This window comes from Mobula birostris, chromosome 19 (genome assembly GCF_030028105.1).
Source record: "Mobula birostris isolate sMobBir1 chromosome 19, sMobBir1.hap1, whole genome shotgun sequence".
In the NCBI taxonomy this organism is placed as follows: Eukaryota; Metazoa; Chordata; class Chondrichthyes; order Myliobatiformes; family Myliobatidae; genus Mobula; species Mobula birostris.
In genome coordinates this window covers 15,293,623-15,318,016 of record NC_092388.1, presented here as the reverse complement: position 1 = coordinate 15,318,016, position 24,394 = coordinate 15,293,623, and the positions used below count along the sequence as shown (strand labels likewise).

Here is a 24,394-nt window from a genome sequence, read left to right as displayed (position 1 = left end):
AGAAAATCAAAAAGTACAAGCGTTGTTGTAAGTTCAACCAAGCAACCTGCCAGTTATAAGATATAAAAAGTCCTTGTGTTCTAATTACAAAACCTAATGAATCATATACTGGTGTTTTACATTATTGATTTACAAAAGATCCTTTGATTGAATAGGAGATAAAGGCAGGTGTGTATAAAACTGTTAAAATCCAACATTTCTCTTTCAATGCATGGAGTTGAACTCATCTTGGAATTCTGGCAGTAGTATTCTCTGAATGACTAAATAGTGATCCCATTATCATGTCTTCCTATGCACAGTCTAGGAAAAGCACCTGAGCAGTCTGTGTCGGATTATACCAAAGGATGTAGCCTAGTCCTCTCAACTGTTCTGTGGTTTTGTGGGCATGGCTGCACAGGTTGTGAATGCAATCGACTTGCTGCTAGGAAGAACTAACTTATAAGGTTCCAGTTTGCCAGGCTTGTGTGAATTACAGCCATTTGGAGCTCCTTTAATAAAGATGAAAAGAAATTTTTTATCTGCATAAAATCTGCTTATGGAAGCTGCATTTTAGCAACCTCAGTTCCTAGTTCAAAATTGCTCCAGCAGATGGCAGTTATGGCCATTGTTTGTGTTTTTCTGATGTCAATTAACTCTTACCAGTAGTTTCCCTTTGCTTTAGTCTCATCATCTTTTTATATTGCTCGTTTGTTCCTTGCCAGTTTATATTTTTGCTTAATCTGTTCCAAGAATATTCTCCTTTTTTGTTATGTTTACATTCAATATTGTTTTATTTCTTGCAAAGATCTCTCAACTACATCTCCCTCCTTCTGGAACCTTGTCCCCATTCATGTACAGTAAGAGCCCATTACATTGGCACAGCTTTTTGCTGCTCCTTGCGAACGTGTCTCATGAAAAAGGAACTGCTCCGTATTACATCACTCCTTTAGTCACATGGAATCAGAGACACAACACACGTTTGGTCCACCAAATCTGGGCTATGAAGGAGGGAAGGGTTAGAGTAAGTTACAAGGTTGATACAGCATCATGGGCCAAACGACATGCCCTATGCTGTAGTGTTCAATGTCTTATTCTTCATATATTTTCTCCCCACCTCATACAAACAGATTCCACCACTTACCGACACTAGAGACAATTAAAGTAGCCAATTAACCAACCAAACTAGGTTTCAAGGGCGAGCATGCAAATTCTACACAGGCACCACCAGAGGTCAGGATGGAGTCCAGGTCACTGGACTTATGAGGTGACATCTCTATTAGCTATGTCACTGTGATTGCGCCTTGTTAATCATGTCATATGTAAATTCATCTGATCTGCTTGCACACGGTTTAATGATAATACAGAGATTAGAGCTCCTGTTCATATTGGTTATTAGCATAACCATGTCCAAAAATCTTTGATGATATCTGTAAAATGAACTGAAATTTAGTAGGTATCAAATAGTGCATTTCGCTGTATGTTTTGATGTACATATGACAAATAAAACTAATCTTACAGGATTTAATAAAAATGAGATGGGAAATTATTAATAGGTTTTATGGAGAAATTGGGTGGAGGGGAATCAAAAATTGGGGAAGAATGAGAGTGATAGGCACTTAAATGAACAAAGAAGTTGAAGCCCATTCTCATCTATCGAACTGTGCAGGTTGGATGATTTTAACATTACATCCATTTCATATTTTATGGATTTGCACTATGTAGCTGGCATTTAGTCTTACGGGAGAGAGAAAATATACATTTAAATTTGCAATAATTAGTCATTTCAATTACTTTGGATTGCTTGATGAGTAGTTTCCCATTTCCATTTTATTAAATCTTGGAAGATTAGTTTTATTTGTCATATACAGCAAACTGCACCATTTGTGTCAATGACCAACACAGTCCTCGATGGTGCTGTGGGCAGCCTGCTGTGAGCATGCTTTCAAGCTGACATGTCATGTCCACAACTTACTAACCCTTTGGAGGTTTTAGTAAAATGATTATTGTGAATTTTGAATATGAAGCCTTTAAGAATTCCTTGATGGTAGATATATTAAGAACAGCAAGGGAGTGTGGTATTACTGATGGTTTCTCTGTTAATATCTAAAATGAGTAAGTATTCCATCATGGATAAACCTGGACGTATTTATAAAATATTCCTAGGTTAGGGAACCAGGGAAATAAGTATCAATTGATCTAACATTTTTCATTGGCTAGTTACTGGAGCCTGTGAGTATGGACAGTAACTGAACACCTTGAATAATTTCAGATGGTGGAGAATCAGCATGGTTTCCTAAAGCATAGATTATGTTGGCAGTCTTGATTGTATTATTTGACATGATTGTATGATTAAATAGGGAAATGTCAATGGATATTATAGACTTCCAGAAGGTATTTCTCCATGTCCCTGTCAATGACCTGTTCACTGAAGTTCAAGCTCATGGGATTGAAGACAATTTTTAGATTTAGCTTAGGAAATGGCTGGATACTGACGAAGGGTAATAGGTAGGAATTACCATCACTAAGATATGGCTAGGGGGGCCCACAAGAGTCTCTATTGGAGCCTCAACTATTCATCATGTTTATTAATAATGTGAGTATATTGATTTCTATCCTAACATCATCTAAGTTTGCCAGACACAAAGATGAGTGGCTTTTTAAGCATTATGAATAACAACACTAAATGGATAGATAGGTACTTTATTAATCCCAAAGGAAATTACAGTGTCACAGTAGCATTACAGGTGCACAGATGTAAATATTAGAAGAGAAGTAAAAAGAATAAAAAATAAGTTACCTCAAACAGTCTAACAACAAGAGGCGTTCATTACTTCCCCAGCTATAGGTTGACTCATTATAGAGCCTGATTACTGAGGGTAAGAATGACCTCATATAGCGCTCTTTGGAGCAGCACAGTTGTCTTAGTCTATTACTAAAAGTGCTCCTCCGTTCAGCCAAGGTGGGATGCAGAGGGTAAGAAACATTGTCCAGAATTGCAAGGATTTTCCATAGGGTCCTTTGTTCTACCACTGCCTCCAATGTGTCCAGTTTGACTCCTACAACAGAACCAGCCCTTCTAATCAGTTGGTTGAACCAGTTGGTATCACCTGTGTTGATTCCTTTGTCCCAGCACAACACTGCATAGAAGATTGTACTGGTGATAATAGACTGGTAGAGCATGTGAAGGAGAGGCCTGCATACTCCAAAGGACCTTAGTCTCCTCAGGAAGTAGAAGCGACTCTGGCCCTTCTTGTACACAGCCTCTGTGTTGGTGGTGCTCTCAAGTCTGTCGTCCAGGTGCACTCCCAGGTACTTGTTGGTCCTCACCATCAATAGTAACCTGGAGCAGTACAAGTTTAATCTTCCTAAAGTCCATCACCACCTCCTTTGTCTTGCTAATGTTGAGCCGCAGGTGATGCAGCTTGCACCTTTTTACAAATTCTGCACCAGGGTCCTGTATTCATCCTCCCGTCCTCCCTTTATACACCCAACTGTTGCTGAGTCATCAGAGAATTTCTGCACTTGACATGGCTCAGTGTTGTATCTAAAGTCCAAGGTATACAGGGTAAACAGGAAGAGAGCCAATACAGTCCCATGTGGACCCCAGTGCTGCTTATAGCCATGTCTGACACACAGCTCTGAAGCTGCACAAACTGTGGCCTGCCAGTCAAGTAGTCCATTATCCAGGATAGAATGGAAGTGCCACCCTGCATTGACCAGAGCTTTTCCCCAGCAGTGAGGGCTGTATGGTATTGAAGGCACTTGAGAAATCAAAAAGCATGATCCTCTCGGTGCTGGCCTGCTTATCCAAATGGGAGTAGGCTCTGTTCAGCAGGTAGATGACAGCATCGTGACTCCATTGTGCCCCTGGTAGGCAAACTGCAGGAGATCAAGGGCTGATCTGACTCGTAGTTGGAGATGAGCCAGGACTAGTCTCTCTAGGGTCTTCATGATCTGTGAGGTCACATGAGGGGAAACTTCTTTGCTCAAAGGGTCATGAGGATGAGGAATGAGCTGCCAGTGCAAGTGGTGCATGCCAGCTCGATTTCAATATGTAATGAAGTCTAGATGGGTACGTGGATGGTGGAGTAAGGAGGGCTGTGGTCAGGGTGCAGGTCAATGGGAGTAGGCAGTTTAAATGGCCAAAGGGCCTGTTTCTGTGCTATATTTTCTTTGACTCCATGACTATGATGATCTAAAGCCAGATGCTGCAGATTTTTTAAGTTTTTGAAGATCTTGAAGCTCAGATAATCATTGTGAACCATTAGAGAGAGGGAGGATACTGTGCTGGATTTTCACAATGTAGATAAGATGCAGTATGCAGATTTTTCTGAAGCAGTGGATTTTACCAGAAATTTTAAATTAAAATTGGTAAGATTAGAAATTGTACTTCAATTATTAATGCCTCACATTTTAACACTGTTACATTGCCCTTCCTGACGTCTCGTGCTGTCTGAGATTCCATTAGTTATGGCAATTTAACAAATATATGAGAGTGGAGTAGACCAGCTGGGTAAATATGATCATGCAAAGGCAGAAAGTAAATGAATTTCTGTGTGGAGCAGGGAGCAGGATGTGTGGAGAAACCAAAAGGACAGTCATATCTTCCTGTCCTTGGCTGTCCTGTCGATCAAGATGGTAAAGAAAATAGTTACGAAGTACACATGGAGAGAGCAGATTAAGGCTGAGTAAAAATGATGGCCCTTGCCCAGTCTTAGCTGCACACATATTTGACCTAATTTTCATCAGTTTTGGTTGAGGTTGTTGAAAAAGCCCAATGCACATTTTTTTTTTATGCATACAAAGAGAAGTGGTTAAATGTCAAGCTGTTTTTACTTCTGTTGTGTGGGTTTTTCCGCAGATTGGGAAGAGGTAGTGAAGCGCAGTTGCTTGCAACGTTCAGATTTTCGATTTTCAAGTGAACCAAGGCTTTGGTTTTCACTGAAGTGGGGATGGATGTTGTGGTTTTAAGAAATTGCTAAATTTTCCTGTGCTGGACTAGATTGTATTTGATTCTGAACAAGACCTCATTGGAATGAGGCTCTAGTAAAATGTAAATAGTGACATGAATCAGGTGGGCTGAGTGGCCTACACCTGTACGATGGGTTCTGTGTGAAACACCAAGATGTTGTAACTTATTAGTAGTTATTACTGAAAAGTTGTTTCATCTTTTTAATGGCAGGATTTAACAGAAGCTGTGTTATTGGCGATCATTAAGAAGCTGAAGACTGAGCGAAGTACCCTCGATGGCGACTGTCTTCAAGCACTTTGTCGAGTTTATGTTGCAATCTGCCGACAACAGGGAGACCTTGAACGAGCTCGTCTTCTTTCCTATAGTGTCCTAAAGGAAGGTAAGGAAAAGTTTTATGAATTATGCAACTTTAAGCTGATGTTATTTAAATGAATCTGTTATTTTTGATGATTTTGTGGACATTAATCAGATGCTCCACAATAAGTAAAATATGTAACTTTTTAATCCATTAGTCCCGTTTCTAGGGCTGTCTGAAAAGAGTAATACATATTGGGCTTTATACATTACCTCTAGCCAGGTATTCCCACATAGGGGAAGAAAAGAGATTCAATGATTTCTTTATAGCTCTTCATTTGTATTTTTCCAAGTACAGTTAAATGCTTCTTCATCAGCAGCATCATTATTACTGTATGTGCCATGTCATATGACATGAGCGATCATGGTCTTTCCATGGCCATGATTGTTGTTGACAGATTGTTCTATAGAACAATTTGTTTGCCATTGCCGCCTTCTGGGCAGTGTCTTTACAAGCTGGGTGACCCCAGCCATTATCAATACTCTTCAGAGATTATCTGCCTGGCGTCAGTGGTTGCATAACCAGGACGTGTGATATGCACCAGCTGCTCACACGACCATCCGCCACCTGCCCCCATGGCTTCACATGACTCTGATTGGGGGGGGGGCTAAGCAGGTGCTACGCCTTGTCCAAGGGTAACCTGCAGGCTAGCAGAGGGAAGAAGCGCCTTATACCTTCTTTGGTCGAGACATATCTCCACAATGCTATGCACCAAATAAATGCAGATTTGTTTAAATAATCAGCAAGCACATTGAATTCATCATCTGGGCCTTTTTCTCTAAGTTGTGAAATCAGTGCCTAAAATTCTGCTTTCGAGTGTCTCATAATATTGAATTTTGGTGGTTTGTAGTTTCTTTCTATTGTGTTCTATCTATAAAATGTATTTTTTTTATATACTGGCTTTTTACATGAAACTGAAGTGTACTGTTGATTGATGTGTACTGTCCTACATCTTTCACCATGCTCCAATTTGGTAAATCCTTGTTTTTCAGATTTTCCAGACTCAAGCAAACTGCTGTTGCTTATCCTGAGTGTCTGGCAAAACATGATTTCTATGCAAGGACCTGTTAATAAAGCTATGCAAGCTGTTGCCAAGCAACGTGCCAAAGGAGACATTCTGGATTGTTTGAGTGTATACCTTAACTGGGAGAAGGTAATACCTCTTCATTACATTTATAATCACAACTCCCTCTACCATTACAAGGTTAAAAAAATGTCATTTAATTTAGCTCTTAAATTAGTGAGTGTATATCTTTTATGGTTTTTACTGTAAGGAACGTGAATGTAAGCACTTACTACTCACTATTAGTAAGTCACAGGAGTTTACTTCAGCACTTAATACGATGCAACCATATTTAAAGAAGTATGTTTTTTTTGCTATGAATTTGAAAGTAAAATTAAAAATATAAATGTTCCAGGTTGATTGCAAGTATGGTCTTAAAAGATGCAAAAAAAAAGTTCAGACTTCCCAATTTTTGATTTTTTTTTAACTTGAGAGAAATGAGAGGTCCCTACCTGTGGGTGAATTTCTATCTCAGTAGGGTTGAAGGATTGGCATAATGGAGGTTAAGCATAATAAATCTAGACAAAGAAACAACGTTAGGGACATATTAATAGCAGAACATGATGGGAAAAGGGCAACATCCATGACTACGTTGGGCATGGTTGAGAATGCAGTAGGTACTGTATATTTAGAAAGGCTATAAGATTGAGGAGCAGAATTAGGCTGTTTGGTCCAGCAAGTCTCCCACCATTCCATCATGGCTGATTTATTATCCCTCTAAACACCATTCTCTTGCCTTCTTTCCATAACCTTTGATGCCCGACGAAGAATATAAAGGAATAGATTATTGGTTGAATACCTGGAATGTTTCTGGACTGAGGTTGCAGGGTTGCAATGAAAAAGCAATTACTGTTTATTTTATAGAGTGGTTTTGTTTAATCCTTGCAAAGAATTCATAACTTTCAATTCTCAGTTTCAAAGTGAACAAATCTAGCTTCTTCCAGCTCTCTCCTAGTGTAAGAAATCATTTGAAGTTCTTCCCTCCCAAAAACCCTTTGATTATCTAATATTATGATTAGTGTCCTTTACCATGGAGACAAATTGAAAATGATTACTTGGAATCTCTACCATTTTTCATTTGTCCAAGTCTCATCCTTCATGATATCAATATTTACTTTAGCTTGCCTTTCTTTTTACATACTTGTTGTTCCTCTTCACGCCCTGTGGCGCATCGGGCAGCAACCTTTGCCGTTTCCATAGCATTAGTCTGTTCTTCTTTACAAGGCCACGTTGCTAGCTCAACACTCAACCCAGCATGGATGGAAAGCATGCAAGGACCCAGCCGGATTCCAACCCAGGACCACTCACCTCGAAGTCCAGTGCAGATGCCACTACACTACCGGCTGGTTTTTTTTTTAACATAGTCTTTACTATTTCTACGTGATTTTCCAGTTACTCTCATACTGTTTTCTCACTATTAATAATTTGTTATTTCTGGGTCTTCATTTCTATGTTGCAACAATGAAAGAACGTTGATCTAGTCTCAGCGACCATCCCATCAATACCATTAATGAAGATGTATTATTTTCTTTTATGAAAAAGCTTTATTTACTGCTTCCATGTTTCATTTCTAGAATCTGCCTCTGGATATAAGTAGTTTGATATCAAGTTTCCTTGTAGCAATGCAGCAGAGTCCTAAAGTGCGATTCCAAGCGAGTAGTGAATATGGAATGGATTTCAATGGCAATATGTGGGAGCTGATACATGCCATTGATCTACTATGCTCCCAACAACACTGGGCATGGACACATGATTGCTTCATAAGGTACTGTTAGATGAACTTGGACTAAATTGCATGGAAAGTTAGAAAAATGTCATTTTTCAAATTGTAGAAGGACTGCTTCAGTAAATTTAACATTTATATTCAGCTTCTATACACTAATGAAAAAGTCATGGCTAAGTGAAACATTGCTTTCTGTTGTTTAATTTCTGGTAACCACATGAACCTCTGTTAAGGAGCCACTGTTTAAACCCCAGGCTTGAACAGGGTGATTGCTCACTTATTACTTCTCAAAGACTAATATTGTGTATGCATTTGAGTGAATACCAAGACCCTGAAGGGCTGTAGTGGTACACTCAGCGTGGACCAATTTTAATAAGGATTTTGGTATTTTAGTATCCTTTTCAATTTTGCAATTACAGCTTGAGAGCCGTACACTTGAAGAGTGCCTTGCTGTTAAATTCATTGTTCTTGGGTCTGCCTTAGTAGAATTTAATCATTGTTGATACTTATCATTTAAATAGCTTTTCAGTACAGCTAGCATTGAGGTTTTAAAACAGCCTCGAGGAAATTAACAGCAGATGATAGACAGAGAGCTGTAAAATTTTCCTTTGCAGGATACAAGTTCTTCCCGTTCTTTGAAGCTAAATGTCAAACATGCAAAAAGTAATGTGCTTTATTTTGATATTATTTTCCTGCAAAGTTGTTCATCTTTTTGCTGGAAGTTTATAGCATGTGTTTATAAAATGCATTTATTAAAGTTTATAACATTTTCAATGGTGGATGACTTCTCCGCTTTGGTTTTATGTTCCTTAGGAAGGAAGCGTGGCCAGTGATGGATAAATGGATGAAACGCAGAAAAGGATATCAAAATGTTCTGCACGTTCAGGATGTCACTGTTGCTGGCATCATGAGACTCATTGGTAATTAATTTGATGCTGGTAGCTATTGGCCTGGTTCAGGGGTTCCCAGCCTTATTCCAATGAAATATTTCAATTAAATCCTATCGTAAATTTTGCCACATGTGGCTTTTGCTTTTCCATGTGTTAATGGTCAAAGTGATAATGCGTTTAAATGAAGGCAAACCTTCAGACAGGAGATCTTTGAATGACATCAACTATGAGAGAATGTCACCTGCAACAAGTATTGAGATTCTTGTCTTTTTCAAGGGCCATTTTGCAGAAGAATGCAAATCAAATTAAATTAAGCATCTTTTTGCACAGTGGTGTAACTGGACTTTGCAGAAGATAGAGGCATTAATGTCAAGTCAAACATTCCTGCGGTTAGATGTAGGGGAAATTTATTTGAAGTGATGGAGGAAACTAGTGATTGACAGTACATTGGGACCCACATGTACTATTTTTAAAGCTAGTAAACAGATTAATGTTAAATTGTTGTAAGTTTGACAATTGGAACTTGTATGTCTAAAATGAAAATTGAAATATCAACTGAGTTACTATTTGACTTGCTCCATTATATCAACTGTAACTCATTTGGTAGTACTCCTGAGTCCAGAGGTTGTGGGTCCCACACAAAGGCTGGAGTACAAAAATCTAAGCTGTTGCATTTGTGCAGGGTGTGCTGCATATTGTCATCATCACACAGTCAATCACATCAACGTCCCTGTGGATGTGAGAGAGAAGTTTCAATGGACCCAGAACTGAACTCATCTTGGCAAATCAACACTTGCTCCAAGAACAAATCAGAAACCAGACAGTCATGCAATGAGTAGCTCACGCCCTAACTTCCCAAAGCCTCTCCCATCCATAAGAGTGTGATAAAAAACTCACTGTTGCCTGGATGGGTACAGTTTCAACATTGTTTAATATGATCCATAACAAAGCAGCCCCCTTGAGCGATCCCTCCCTTACCACTCACTCTGCTCCTCTACCCTAGCAGTATGACTACATTGTAAACCTTCTTCAAAACAAACCCAATTCACCAGCCCCTCTGCAAACCCACAGAACCAAAGGAAGCAGGGAATCAGAATGTCCCTAACTCGTGCACGGACCTGTCTTAGAAGTATGTCGTTATTGCTGGATCGAAATCCTGGAATCCCCTTCCCAACAGCCCTGTAGGAGTGCCATCATGAAAAGGACTGCACTGTCTCGGGGAGGCGCATTACCTTCGGGGAGGAATGTGGCTATCAGCCGTGTCAGCATTACTGTATCCTGCCTCTGACTTTAGAAAAAATGTTCTATTTTCCATGGGGGAATTAATGAAAGCAAACATAACCTACTGGATTCCATGGCACAAGTTTGAGGAGAAGCTGAGGAGCTATCCTTGGTGAATGAGCCAAAAACCTTTACCTTTCCTTTATATTGCTCAAAAGCTGATTATCAGAGCTAAAGGCTCATCTAGTGAAATTATAAAGCTTCAACCTCTAACCCAGGGGTTTCCAATCTGGGGTCCATGGATCCCTTGGTTAATGGTAAGGCCCATTGGCATAAAAAAGGTTGGGACTCCTACTCTAACCTTATCGTAGAGTTATAACATCCAGATTATAACCACTGTTCCCAGTTTCTCAGACAACAGCTGTTATTCGTAGTCCTGAGTTGACAGTTGCACCCTCTGTGCGCTTGGTGTTAATGTCTTTATTAGAACAAAGAACAGCACAGGCCCTTCAGTCCACAATGTTGTACCAACCAATATAAACTCTACTCCACAATCAATCTAACCTTTCCCTACTACACAACCCATAAACCTCCATTTTTCTTGCATTCATGTGCCTGTCTAAGTTGTTTCTTAAATGTCTCTAATATGTCAGCCTCTATTGCCATCCCTGGCAGTATGTCCCACCCAGCATTCTCTGTTTAAAACAAAACTCCTACCTCAAACATCTCCCCTCAACTTTCCTCCACCTATCTTAAAACAAATGTCCTCTGGTATTGGCTGTTCCCAAGGTGCTGGATGACCACTCTGTCACTGCCTCTTGTACTCAAAGTCAAAGTAAATTTATTATCGAAGTACATACATGTCATCATATGCAACCCTGAGATTCATTTTCTTGCAGGAAATAAAAAATACAATAGAATTTATGAACAATCTATACATAAGCAAGAAATCAAACAACCAATGTGCAAAAAGTGACAAATTGTGCCAGTAAAAATGATAAACAATACTGAGGACATGAGTTGTAGAGTCCTTGCAAATGAATCTGTAGGTTGTGGAATCAGTTCAGTGTTGAGGTGAGTTCATGAGCCTGATGGTCGATGTGTAATAACTATCCCTGAACCTGGTGGTGTCAGAGTAAGTCTCCTTTACTTCCTTCCCAATGGCCGTAGCAAGAAGAGAACATGGCCTAGAAGATGGGGATCCTTGATGGAATCTTATATACTTCTGTAAAGTCCCCTCTCATCTCTCTTGCTCCAAAGAAAAAGCCCGAGGTTGTTCAGTCTTCCTTCCTAAGTATCAATTGTCTTAGCCCTATATCAATTGCCTGTTTTTTCATTTAATCACCCTGACCTCCACCCCACTGCAGACCACCTCTTTGTCTCTCCCTTCCTCCTTTTCCATTCTTGTACTTGCTCATAAGCTTCTTGTACCTTCCATTACTGACGAAAATATTAACCTTGAAATGTTTTTCTCATTACCCAACCTACTGAGCATTCACAGCTTCTTCCATTTTAAAGATTTCAGTATCATTCCACACTATTTAGCTTTTGCCTTGAGATCAAATTTAGCTCTACATAGTTACTTGAAAAAGAGTTAGTACATGGGAATTATCTTCTACATAATCCAGCTACAGTTACACTAAGGGAAAAAACAATTTTAATTTCCATTTGTATGGTGGAGAACAATTATTTTTATTGCAATGATTTGTGATTGTATTTCTGTGTACTACAGGGTTACACTAAAATCATTAGGCTGGAAGGTGGTTGCTGTATATTTACAGCTAACTTGAGGATGACTCTGACAGGTTATTACAGTGACTGATGATTCCATGTTGGAATTTGGCTGTGTTTTGTTTTGTTTGCCTTCATCACTAGTCCCAAAGCATAGAATCAAATGGCATTGAGTAGTGACTAATCCTCACTACTTAGTCACTACTCTATGCCATTTGATTCTATGCTTTGGACAGATTGCCACACATTCCCTTTGAGTTGAAATGTGAGCTGTAGATGCACATCTGATTTTGTTAGATGAGAATTGGGAACCATTTTCAGTGGTGGAGGGAGTGATAATATGAAATGGAAATCCTTATTTCCACTTTAAAATAATACAAAAACAGTAAATGCTGGAAGTGTTCAGCAAGTTCCACAACTTTTGTGGAAAGTAAACCAATATTCATGTTTCAGGACGGGCCATCGTTGGTTCTGAAATATTAACTCCACCTGTCTTCCCACAGATGCTGCCTAACCTGCTGAGGGTTTCCAGTAGTTTATGATTTTGTTTCATTTTTTCAGCAACAAACTACAGCTTTTTTTCAGCCAAATATTATGGGTCTTTTGCAAAATATAATGCTAATGTCAATTGTTTGGTGACTATAAAGTATAATTCAGCTTCATTTAATTGCCAGGTTGCTTGGGTCAGCAAGGACTGAAGAAAAATTTTCTGGTGGCTGTACAAAACATTTCAACAATAATCAACGGGTTCCTCCAACACTCTTTTCAAGAAGGTATGTTGTCCTGACTATATCACTCTGGCTTCTAAAATAAATGCTGCTTAAATGTTCAAGTTTTTTTTAAATGCCAGATTAGGTAACTAAAAGATTCCTTGTAGTTTAAACTGGCAACCACTTCACTGTTCAAAAACAAAGTTTTATTCAAAAAGCTAAGCGAAGTAGCTTAACTGCATCTTCTCATTTTTTCTGTTTTCCAAATGGTTGCACGTGTAATTTGGTGATAATATTTGCAATATTGTTTAACAGATATCATTTCACACTTTATTCAACAAAAAGAACCTTGTCATTTTTTTTAGCTGTAGATTCAAATTATATGTAATCATCCAATCAGCTATGATGTAAGATTCTAATTGTATATGCTCAGATCAACAAGTTACTTTGTAATGGAAGATTCCTCAAAATGTAACTCTTATGGAGTAATCAGCCGAGGCCTATCTGAAGTAGCTTCGGCAACATAACTGCTTAAATTAAAATTAACTTCAGCAGTCATTCGATTCATTCCTTATAACAATTTTCAGAGAGCGAGTGTGTAATATATAGCTCAAACTGGAAATTGTTCTATTCCTTAGGAAAAGCAATCCCAGTCTGAGAGAAAGTATAAAATAAAAAAGAAAATATTGGGATACCCTATAGCTCCGTCAGTATCAGGGATAAAGAAAAAAGACAAGTTAATATCTAGTGGGGCCTTTGGCAATATTTAAAAATTGTATGATAAGCTAGGCTTGACTTTTCAAGTCAATGAAAGGAATTTTGTGAACAAAGGAATTGAATATTGGATTGAATAGGTTCCATGTATGTGGGATAAATCTGGAGGAACTGAGGTAGAGAAAACCTGTTTATGTCTTGATAGAACACAAAACCAGCTCATGGGGGAAAATTACAAATGTTAGAAATCAGGAGGCAGTATTGGACATTGCTTTATAAAAGGGAAACAAAAAAATTTACCTTTGGTGGAGGGAAGATCAAAAGATGTGGTTGCACATTAGAGCAGATACATTGAAAAGAGAGAAACTATGGAAATAAAATACAGTCTTTTTAAAATGTAGGCGGGGGAAATAAATCAAAATTTGATTCCCCTGTGATTTGATAAGGTTATCTTCCATGTCTCTTGACAGAAATGTAGAGACCAGCCACAATCGTATGAGATCTCATTGAAACCTATTAAATATTGAAAGGCTTAGATAGAATGGACATGTAGAGGATGTTTCCAGTAGTGGGAGATTCTAGGACCAGGTAGCACAGCCTCAAAATGGAACAAGGTTCCTTTAGAACAGATAAGAAGGAATTTCATTAGCCAGAGATTGGTGAATCTGGAATTTATTGCCATAGGTGGCTGTAGAGGGCAAGTTATTGGATATATTTGAAGCAGAATTTGATAGGTTATTGATTAATAAGGAGGTCAAAGGCTTCAAGAAAAATGGAGTTGAGAGGGATAACAACTCAACCACGATAGAATGGTGGAGCAAACTTGATGGGCCTAACTCTGCTCTTGTGTCTTATGGCCTAAAAGTAAAATGTTCCAGATGGACCATTTTGAGAATAAAAAGTACACATCTGAAGAATTCCCCAGGATCAGGGGAGAACAAAAAATAGCACACTAGTTGTATCCCATAAAAAATCATGATGAAAATATTACTGTCATGGGCTTTAAATCCATGAAACATTGCAAGCTAGATGTAGCAAAAATGCATATAGAGCCTTGTTTTCATTATTTTAATGACATTTGATTCCTTCCTAGCAATGAAGGTGAAATTCACTTGAGTGAGGCAGTGTCATAAATGGAAATAAGAGTCCATTGATTTGTTGACTATCCAGTTCATTGCCGAGCCTCTGTGGACCTCAGTGTCTTCAGCAGAATCTCCCAGCCGTATACCAACAACCAGGGCAGAGTGGGACAATACTTAATTAACCATCTCCATTCATGATCCTCATCATCTTTTTGTTACATTACTAGCAGCTTTATGACCTGGGTGTTAGTTAAAAGCCCTGAGCCTTTTTTGACCTAAATTAGTCTTCATTGTGATTATTTGTTCAGTTTGTCGCTCAGTTTGTTTCACACATTAGAATGGAGAACAAAAGTATTTGTAATCAATACAGAAGATTCTGTAATGGATAAGCGCTCTCTTTTACAGGACTGAAAGCCTTAGCATCCTTTGGAGTCCTTGCTCTTTCCTCAGTCAAACAGGAAGTGTTGCTATCACTTATCCTGTAAATGTTTTTTTAAATAATTCCACAGAACCTTATTATCTCCTCTTTCGGTGATTTTGTTTAAAATAACTGAAAATCAGAAAGGTATCTTTGACCAATTTCTACCCTGCTTTCTCTGTACTTAGGGAGAAGTTTTAAATCTCCCTATAAAGTTCAAAGTAAATTTATTATCCATAGTATCAAACCTCTCCCTCAATGTCGCAAAAACAAAGGAGCTGGTTGTGGATTACGGGAGGAATGGAGACAGGCTATGGATCGGGGGCTGAGAGGGTAAACAGCCTCCTCGGTATCTACATCACTGAGAACTTCATGTGGTCTATACACACCAGCTGTGTGGTGGAAAAAGCACAATTGCGCCTCTTTCAACTCAGATGGGTGAGGAAGTTTGGTATGGGCCTCGAGATCCTAAGAACTTTCTACAGGGCACAATTGAGAGCGTCCGGACTGGCTGCATCACTGCCTGGTGTGGGAACTGTACCTCCCTCAATTGCAGGACTCTGCAGAGAGTGGTGCAGACAGCCCAGCGCATCTGTAATTGTGAACTTCCCATGATTCAGTACATTTACAAGGACAGGTGCGTACAAAGGGCCCGTAGGATCACCGGGGACCTGAGTCACACCAATCACAAACTGTTCCAGCAGCTACCACCCGGGAAACGTTACTGCAGCATAAAAGCCAGGACCAACAGACTTTGGGATAGCTTTTTCCACCAGGCCATCAGACTGATGAACTCGCGCTGATTTGAGCATACTCTATATTACATTGACTGTTCTATTTATTATAAATTACTATGATTGCACATGGCACATTTAGATGGAGACGTAACATTAAGATTTGTAGTCATGTATGTGAAGGATGTAAGAAATATATATAAAAAACCATATACAACCCTGACATTCATTTTCTTACGGGCATACTAAGTAAATCCAAGAACGAATGTAACACCACAACCTATAGGATGGACTAGCAACCAATATGCAAAAGACGACAACAAACTGCAAATACAAAAGAAATTATACCAGTACCTAAGAAGAATGCAGTAACCTGCCTCAATGCCTATCATCCAATAGTACTTGCATCCATTGTGAATAAGTGTTTTGAGAGGTTGGTGATGAAACATCAACTCCTACCTGAGAAGCAACTTGGATCTGCTCCAATTTGCCTACCAGCGCAACAGGTCCACAGCAGATGCTATTTTATTGGCTCTTCACTCAGCTTTGATACATTTGGACAGCAATGATACATAAAAACGTGTACATCAGGATGCTATTTATCGACTGCTTGGCATTCAATACTATGATCCCCTCAAAACTGATCAATAAGCTTCAAAGCCTTGGCCTATTAACCAATTTCCCCCGGGATCAATAAAGTATGACTATGGCTATGACTAAATACCTCCTTGTGCAATTGGATCCTCTATTTCCTCCTCAGTCAGTTCAGATTGGCAGCATCTCCTCCACAATATGCTGTACTCTGATAAGGTATATTCTGGTAAAGCAAGATATTTTATCCCCAAGAGATAAGTATCCAAAAAATCATGCTATGATCTGAAAAGCCATCAAAAACATCTGCTTTTTCAGAGGCTGAGTCCAACATAGGATAAAATTGATGAAACAAGTTAATAGGATGAATTTCCAATCGATATTTGCTTTTAATCTCTTATTGTTGAGGTAAATATCTAACCTTCACCAGATGTTCCTGAGATGCTGTTCAAACTCTCCACTGGACAAGGTTTTAAAATCTCCCGGTGAAGATTTTAATCACTTTAATGCTCCTATGGACAATGCCATGGTGACTCAAAAATACAAGAGATTCTGCAGTTGCTGGATACCTGAGCAATGCACGTAAAGTGCTGGAGGAACTCAGCAGGTCTTGCGCATCTCCACTCCATCCTCCAGAAGCAGAATTTCCCAGTAGCTAACCATTTTAGTTCCTATTCCCATTCCTTTTCCAACATGTCGGTCCATGGCCTCTTCAGTGATGAGGCCACTCTCAGGGTGGAGGAGCAAATCCTCATATTCCAACTAGGTAGCCTCCAACCTGACGACATGAGCACCAATTTCTCTTTCAGGTAATGTTTCTCCCTTCCCCCTTCTATTCCCTACTCTGACATCTTACCTCTTCACCTCACCTGCCTAACACTTTTCCTTTGTCCCTTTCTCCCATGGTCCAGTCTCCTCTCCTAACAGAATTCCTTCTTCACCAGTCCTTTGCCTTTTCAACCTATCACCTCCCAGCTTCTTGTTTCATTCGTCCTCCCCTTGCCTGTTTATTCTGGCTTCTTTCCCCTTCCTTTTCTGTCCTGAAGAGGGTTCTCAGCCTAAAACTTCGCCTGTTTATTCCCTGTTTAGATGCTGCATGGCTTGCTGAATTTCTCCAGTATTTTGTGTGTGTTGCAATAGTGACTCGAGTTTTTTGAGATGCTGGAGAGTGGAATCTTATGACAGCTACTAGTGGCTGTCCTGTGATATAGAGGGTGATTATTGGACTATGATTTGACTGATAGACATCTCCATACCAATTGCAGGTGGTGAGAATGGAGGGAGGGGTTTACAGTATATTTAAACATTACATCATCAGTACACCTGCGAACCAATTACATGGTCATCTGCAGAAGCTGATGAGAACGAAGATCTGCAAGATTTACCAAAAAAGGCATAGATTAATTGGATAGTCGGAGACTTTTTCCCATGGCGGAAATGACTGACATGAGGGTGCATAATTTTAAGACAATTGGAGGAAAGAATAAGGGGGGATGTCAGAGATAGATTTTTTTTTTTATGCAGAGAGGTGGGTGTGTGGAATGTGCTGCCGGGGCAGTAGTAGAGGCAGATACATTAGGGAGATTTTAGAAACTCTTAGCCACATAGATGATAGAAAAATAGAGGGCTATGTAGGAGGATTTGATGGGAGGATAGGTTAAAAGGTTGGCTCAACATCGTGGCCAAAGTGCCTGTACTGTGCTGTTATGTTCTGTGTGGTAGAAGTACAATCACTCGAGTTGAGTAAGATATTCTCCTAAGGGTTCTCTATTGGGTCATCGGGTGGCTGTTGAGGCTGATCCAGAAGCACATATTTTGGTGCAGTGTGGGAAAAGGTGTGGTGATTTTGGTTGGTGGTTGGGTCTTCTGGTTGTTCAGCCTCTCCCTTTGTAGCTGCCACTTGTTCTCTGCAGTAAGACTGCGGGATACCGTCAAGAGTTTGATGTGAAGGATGAGTGGATCAGTAATGGCAGGATTGCTACCATTCGTACCACTGAATGAATGAGCAGTGAGTTAGATCATTCAGCTGTAGCTACTCCAGGAGTAGAGAGGCAGCCAAGTCTATCTGAGTATTGGAGTTGCTCCAGAACCTATGCAATTCCTAGTTCTAAGGCAAAGATTTTGCCAGTTCTGTCAAATATATTTTGTTGCCATCCTCTAAATTAATTTATGCAAAGTAGGTGGTGCCATTTAAAAAACGACATTTCAGTGTCCGTGTTTGACACTTTTTTGTGGATCTTCCCTTCTCCTTGGTCAATGAAATGTCTCTTTTCCTCGGTAAAGGTTGGGTTCATAAAATGAATTTGCAGCAAGTTGTGCAATTGTCTCTGATCACTAATGTGATTAGCTTGCGAAATAAATTTAAATTCTCTGTGTATTGCTTTGGGCAACAAAGTAAATGTGAAAAGGTGAAGTATATGGTTAAAATTGAACTAAGCAAGTGGTTCCTATTGCAAGATTTGTGGTAAGAAGGAATTATTGATTTTAAATGTTCCTCTTTAATTCATCAGTACACATTTGACCTATTATATCCTTAATTCAACTTGGTCAGGAAAAAGAGGAACAGTGGGTGGCTTCTCCTTGATGAAATTAATTTGAGACGGAACAGGACAGGAACCAACTCTTGTTATGAAGGGGAAATTACATCCAGCATCAATGATGTATATTTAGCTTGCATGTGCTGGTTATATCTTAATAAACCTGTCACCTTCATATCATAGCTATAATAGGAAAGTGATAAAAGTCGCTACTGCTGACAGCAGAAGTAGTGGATGGGGATTCAATTTCAACACCTAAGAGAAATTTGGATAGTTATGTGGATGGGAGGGGTCTGGGTGCAGGTGGATGGTACTAGGAAGATTAATAGTTTGGCACAGAAAAAATGGGCCAAAAGGGCCTGTGTTTCTCTGCTGTAGTATCCTACTCCGCTGTATAAATAGTACTGTATCTACTGTACTCTACTGGTATAAATAGAACAAAATGATTACCTTGTCTTTTAAGATGACTCCATCTTGCACAGTGTGATCATAATTTCTGATCTACAACTTTTTCAGGTGTCCCATGGCCTGTACAGTTATCAGCAGCTTATACAGTTTATGACCTGGCTCCTAGCAATCCAAAGGGAGCTCTGGAGGCCTTCCAGATATGGAATGCATCAGTCACTGAACCAGTTCCTCCTGCAGCAAAAAACTGCCTAACCGAACTGGAGACTTTCTGTGAAAGATTGAACTTTGAAACAAAAACCACAAACATTGCATCCAACAAACTGTGATAAATGAAAAGACAACAAATTCCACCCTGCCGCCAGCACACATGTGTAGAGGTAATAACTTTAATTGCTGCCAAAATACCTAATGGTTAACTCAATGTTGGTTTTCACAGTTTTGACAATGAGACTAGTATTGCAATCTACTTGTACACTTCCTTCCTCTCAGTCATCACCTAGAACTCTCTCTTAATGCAGACATCTAAAGAAAGTGTCGATACATTCTGAAACTGCAGTCTTGGGATATGCCTGAATGTGCAAATCCATTTTAGGCATATATTTTCATAGATAAAGATTTTTCTGTTAAACCTGCTAAACCCAAATATTTGGGGGGTGGGGGGACTTCACATAATTGAATAAATCTGTTTTTTTAAAAAAAAGTTGAAATAATTTTGTAAAGTATGAAAATTTAAACTTTGAGAGATTTGTGCAAATACTAGATTGTTTTTATTTTTGAATTACTTGTCACTGATAACCAAGTGTTTCTGCTGAAAGCCAGGATTCTGAAGTAAATCTTAATGATTATAGATCCTATTCCTGAAATTGCAAGTACATGAAAAGATATTTTTGAATGCTGAAGAAGCAGCGTTGTATTTCTTACACTTCTCTTTTTTTTAATTTGGGCACCCCAAGCTTTTTTATTTGCAACATAATGCCAGTTTAGCATGACCCCAATATGCAGTGTGTATTAACCTCAGTCAGATCAGCTATACAAAATCAGGTTGCTCATTTCCCAGTTCTATTCAAGTCTTTTGGGTTTCAACAAAATATTCTGCTGCTCTTTAATTTCCACCAGTCCCAACCCCACTTTATTGTTGATTTCTCTAAAAAACCACTATGGAAAATGTCCATCCATTTTGGGCTTTACACACTGAAAGAAGCCATCATGCCTTGCTGGCTCTTTAAAAACAGCTATTCAATAATACCCAATTTCAGGATCTTTTCTCAAAGCTGAAAAGAAATGGCTGCAAAATACAATTTTCACATAATGTTATACGATTAGAAAATAGTTAAATGAAGCAAACATTAAACTTGTTTTTAATAACCAATAAATATGATTTTCTTCATTTTAAACCCTATTATAATTAACTCCCATTCTGGTAATATTTCCTCCTCTTCCGTCCTAATCAAAGGCCTGGATAAAGAAAAGACAGTGTGGTCAGCAATTACATTTTCCTTGCTGAAATGGAGGAACCTATTAGGAAAACATTAGTGCTTGAAAGCCACAAAAAAAAGTGTGCATGATCAGAACGGGCAACTGGGGAATATTAGACCATAAATCATAAGATATAGGAGCAGAATCAGGCCATTTGGCTCATTGAGTTTTGCATGGTCGAACAAATAAATCTGAATCCTGACCACCTCCCCATAACCATTTGCCCCTTTACCAATCAAGTTCAATATATATTTAAGAGCAGCTATTAGTTCTGTCTATTTCTACATTTAGCTCTGAAGTGATATGTGAAACCAGGGCGTAAGAGAAGATGATTAAGGATTCATTGCTGAAGTGAGTTGCAATCTCTCAAAAGTATATAGAGGGGAGCATAGTGCTACTATTTTACTTTGTTTAATCAATTAGTTTGATTAAAATCAAAAATTGGAATTACACATTTTTTACAGTTTGTCGAAGATATTAAGTTTCAATATTTGAACTATGATTAAGCAATCTTTCTGTAATAGCAACTAGTTCACTATATCTTGGCCTAATCACAGCATGTCATTTTTTAGTCTTAACACCTTGATGTTGTCAAGCTCTGCCATAAAGGTTTTCAGGATGTGGTGAAATATTTTGAGGTCTTTCTGTTTTATCAGACTTAATGTTAGTAATTTCAAAAGTAGGAAGGTATTAGCAATAATGTTTCTCTCCTGTTGTTAATCAGTATGGAGTGGCTTCAGATTTTTAAAAAAAGTATGCATACATGCTTAAAGCTTGTTGTTTAGAGTTAGAAGTAAGCAAATGTGAGAGAACTGATAGAAAGATAACAAGAATATTTCATTATCAGCTATTGCCTTTGAAGGTAAAGAACATTTTCAGGGGGAAAGTGGGTAAAGCGTAATCTTGTGGGATGGGGGTAAGGAAGGAAGTATTGAATTAACTTTTCTGAGCTGCTCTCACAACTTAGCACAGTGATATTTTTCTTGCTTTAACAGCATTCTTTACCACCTTCAATCTATTGCCAGCTGTGTTGTCTGTCTGTAATTATTTTGTAAATTAATTATCTTCTCCATTTTGGATTTTGTAGAAAATTGCAGGTTAGAAATAGACAGAAAGTGGTGAGAGTATTATGAACAGGCCCAATGGGAGAGTAAATTACATTTTTACCCATGCCACACCTTAAATTATTTTTCAGTAAACCAACATTCCAAGAGTTTCCATCTACACTGCACTTACAAATTCCATGCACATGGATGTATTGTATAATAATAAAACTGGATCTTGGATTGAAAAGAATATTTTATAGAATATATCTGACCACAAAATTCCAAACACAAAGAAACTGTTTTCAGGTCCAAAGCTACAAGTTTGCATCCCATTGCTATGATGATTCAATGAAATTTGTTTTTTATACAATTAGATAAAGCCCAGATTGTTACAAAAATTAGCAGTGTAGATAACGTATTGGGTATTTCATTGTGTTGAATTTCCCATGTCTCTGGATTGGCAGAACTTAGATTAATTAATGTCTTTTGCCTAAGCTATGTACATATGATTATTCATAGTGAAAAACAAATGTTTTTCTGTGAATGCATGTAATTATATGAAACTTTGTTTCTGATTATTTTTGTTCCATTTAGGAATGTTTTATGTACAAAGATACAGGTGCAATGTAGGGTTTGGGTTCTGTATAAAGATTATTAAGTAAATATGTTTAACACTTGTAAGAATTTTTTAAACTTTTTTTTATACAAATTCGCGAATTTTCATGTGCAACACTTTTTATAATAAAATCTGGAATCACATTTTGTGTTTTGAGTAGTATTTTAATGCATAGGTAAACAGCTCTTGAAGGAAAACTCTAACCTCAAACCTCCGCTGCCTTGCAGCTGAACAGTACCTGCTCATGGGGAAGACTTTGGGAGTCAACCCAGAGGAAAAATCTGAAGCTCGATTGCCTAAGGCAGTCCTACGTTGAGTCCAACACTAACTGGCATCTCCTGCAATGCTGCTGATGCCAAACCGCTTCACCTATCACCTTCCAGCTAGTCTCCTTCCGCACGCCACCTTTTTATTCTGGTATCTTCCCCCTTCCTTTTCAGTCCTGATGAAGGGTCTCATCCGAAATGTTGACTGTTTATTTACTTCCATAGATGCTGCCTGACCTGCTGAGTTCCTTCAGCTTCTTGAGTGTGTTGCTTTGGATTTCCAGCATCTACACACTTCCTCCTGTTTATGTATTGGCCTCTGTCATTCCTTTGGATTCATCAGCTGTGTGGAGAGGGAGAGCCAGTGGCTTGGGCTGTAGCTTGCTCTCCATATTGTACTGTGCTGGCTTGCACAGAGAGCTAGGACAAAACATCCAGTGTTGATCTTGAACAATGGAGGGTCTATTGCCTACTACTAGGTGGCCTATAATGGGAAGATGGGTCATTGAATAAATTCTGTTACAAAATTAAACGTTGAAGTTTATGCCTCTTTTCCGGACAAAAGCATTTTCCATTTTTTACTAAGGTATTCAGATTCAATCCTGAGCCAGAACAAATTTCTTTGCACCATTCATTTACACTTGTACATTAAATTTTACATGTCCAGTGAAAATCCACGAAGGAATGTATGCATTCTTTCCTCTATAACACCTGATTTAACATTGACTCGGTCCTAAGTTGCTTTGAAACACCTTTATCAAAAATATTCATTGATGTACCTTTGCATTAGTGATTCCTTCTCCAAAGCATGCTTCACAGGGCAACACCTAAGAATCAAGCAAAATAATTAATAGAACACCACGGACACCAATTGATTATTTCAGCTTTCCCAAATCTCACCAGCATCTTAATATTTCTCTTCTTTTTCATCAGGGCTTACTATATAGTGCCTGTGGTACCTGTTATTCAGAATTAAACAATTTTTGTTTAACTTTTGAGGTAATGTGAGCATTAAGAAATGCGTTGATTTCCAAAATGCCCTTAGTGGGACAGCCAGAGGTGGCTAAGAGCTAGATGCCATGGGACTGAGTGTGGTGTTTGTGTGCCAGGAGTGGGCAGCAGTAGTGAAGTGTTGCTATGGAGTGCAACAGCAAACATCCTCCTGCTCCAACTGAAATATCTAACTAAAACAACTTGGGACAGTAACTCGGGAGATCAGGTTGATGTAAAATACCCCCATCAGTTCATTTAAGACAGATAACTGATAGAAATTGGTTGGACTAGAAACTATAGTTGATATGCAGAAATGTCAAGGTTAATATATTGATTTTTACTAGAATGGTTCACAATTACATCTTAGTAATTGTTTTATTTTCATAAATGTTTTGTTTAATTCATTCCAAGATAGAACAGCACATAGCAGAGAAAGGCCATTCAGCCCGTGATGTTTATGCTAATCATGGTGCTAAATTTAACTAAACTCATCTGCTTACACATGATTCATATCGCTTTCTTCCTCACCCCCAAAATTCCTACATTTTCATGTGCTGGTGTAAATGTCTCTCAAAAGCCACAATCAAGTCTGTTTCTACCACCAACTCTAGTCGCATGTTCAGGGCATCTACCACTGTGTGTGTGTGTGTATGTATGTTTTTATTTATATACATGTGTGTGTATGTATATGTATATATGTTGCCTCACACAGCTACCCCTCTCACTTTAGATTTATGGCCTCCTTTATTACTTATATGACATATTGAATGTGTGTGTCTCTGTCTCTGTCTCTATCTCTCTCTCCCTCTCTATCTCCCTCCCTCCCTATCTCCCTCCCTCCCTTCCTCTCTCTCTCCCTCCCTCCCTCT

The 24,394-nt window shown here is 38.7% G+C and overlaps 1 protein-coding gene across 1 annotated transcript in view; it reads left to right on the top strand.

The window, feature by feature from the left end:
• ice1 (KIAA0947-like (H. sapiens)) overlaps positions 1-22,400 on the top strand; it is a 49,821-nt gene extending 27,421 nt beyond the window's left edge. Inside the window, exons 14-19 of the mRNA XM_072283272.1 lie at positions 5,162-5,330; positions 6,299-6,459; positions 7,944-8,134; positions 8,906-9,012; positions 12,609-12,707; positions 19,237-22,400. Of these exons, the coding sequence (XP_072139373.1) occupies positions 5,162-5,330; positions 6,299-6,459; positions 7,944-8,134; positions 8,906-9,012; positions 12,609-12,707; positions 19,237-19,454 (945 nt within the window). The 3' untranslated portion in view covers positions 19,455-22,400. The remainder of the gene's footprint in view (positions 1-5,161; positions 5,331-6,298; positions 6,460-7,943; positions 8,135-8,905; positions 9,013-12,608; positions 12,708-19,236) is intronic.
• The last annotated feature ends 1,994 nt before the right edge of the window (positions 22,401-24,394 follow it).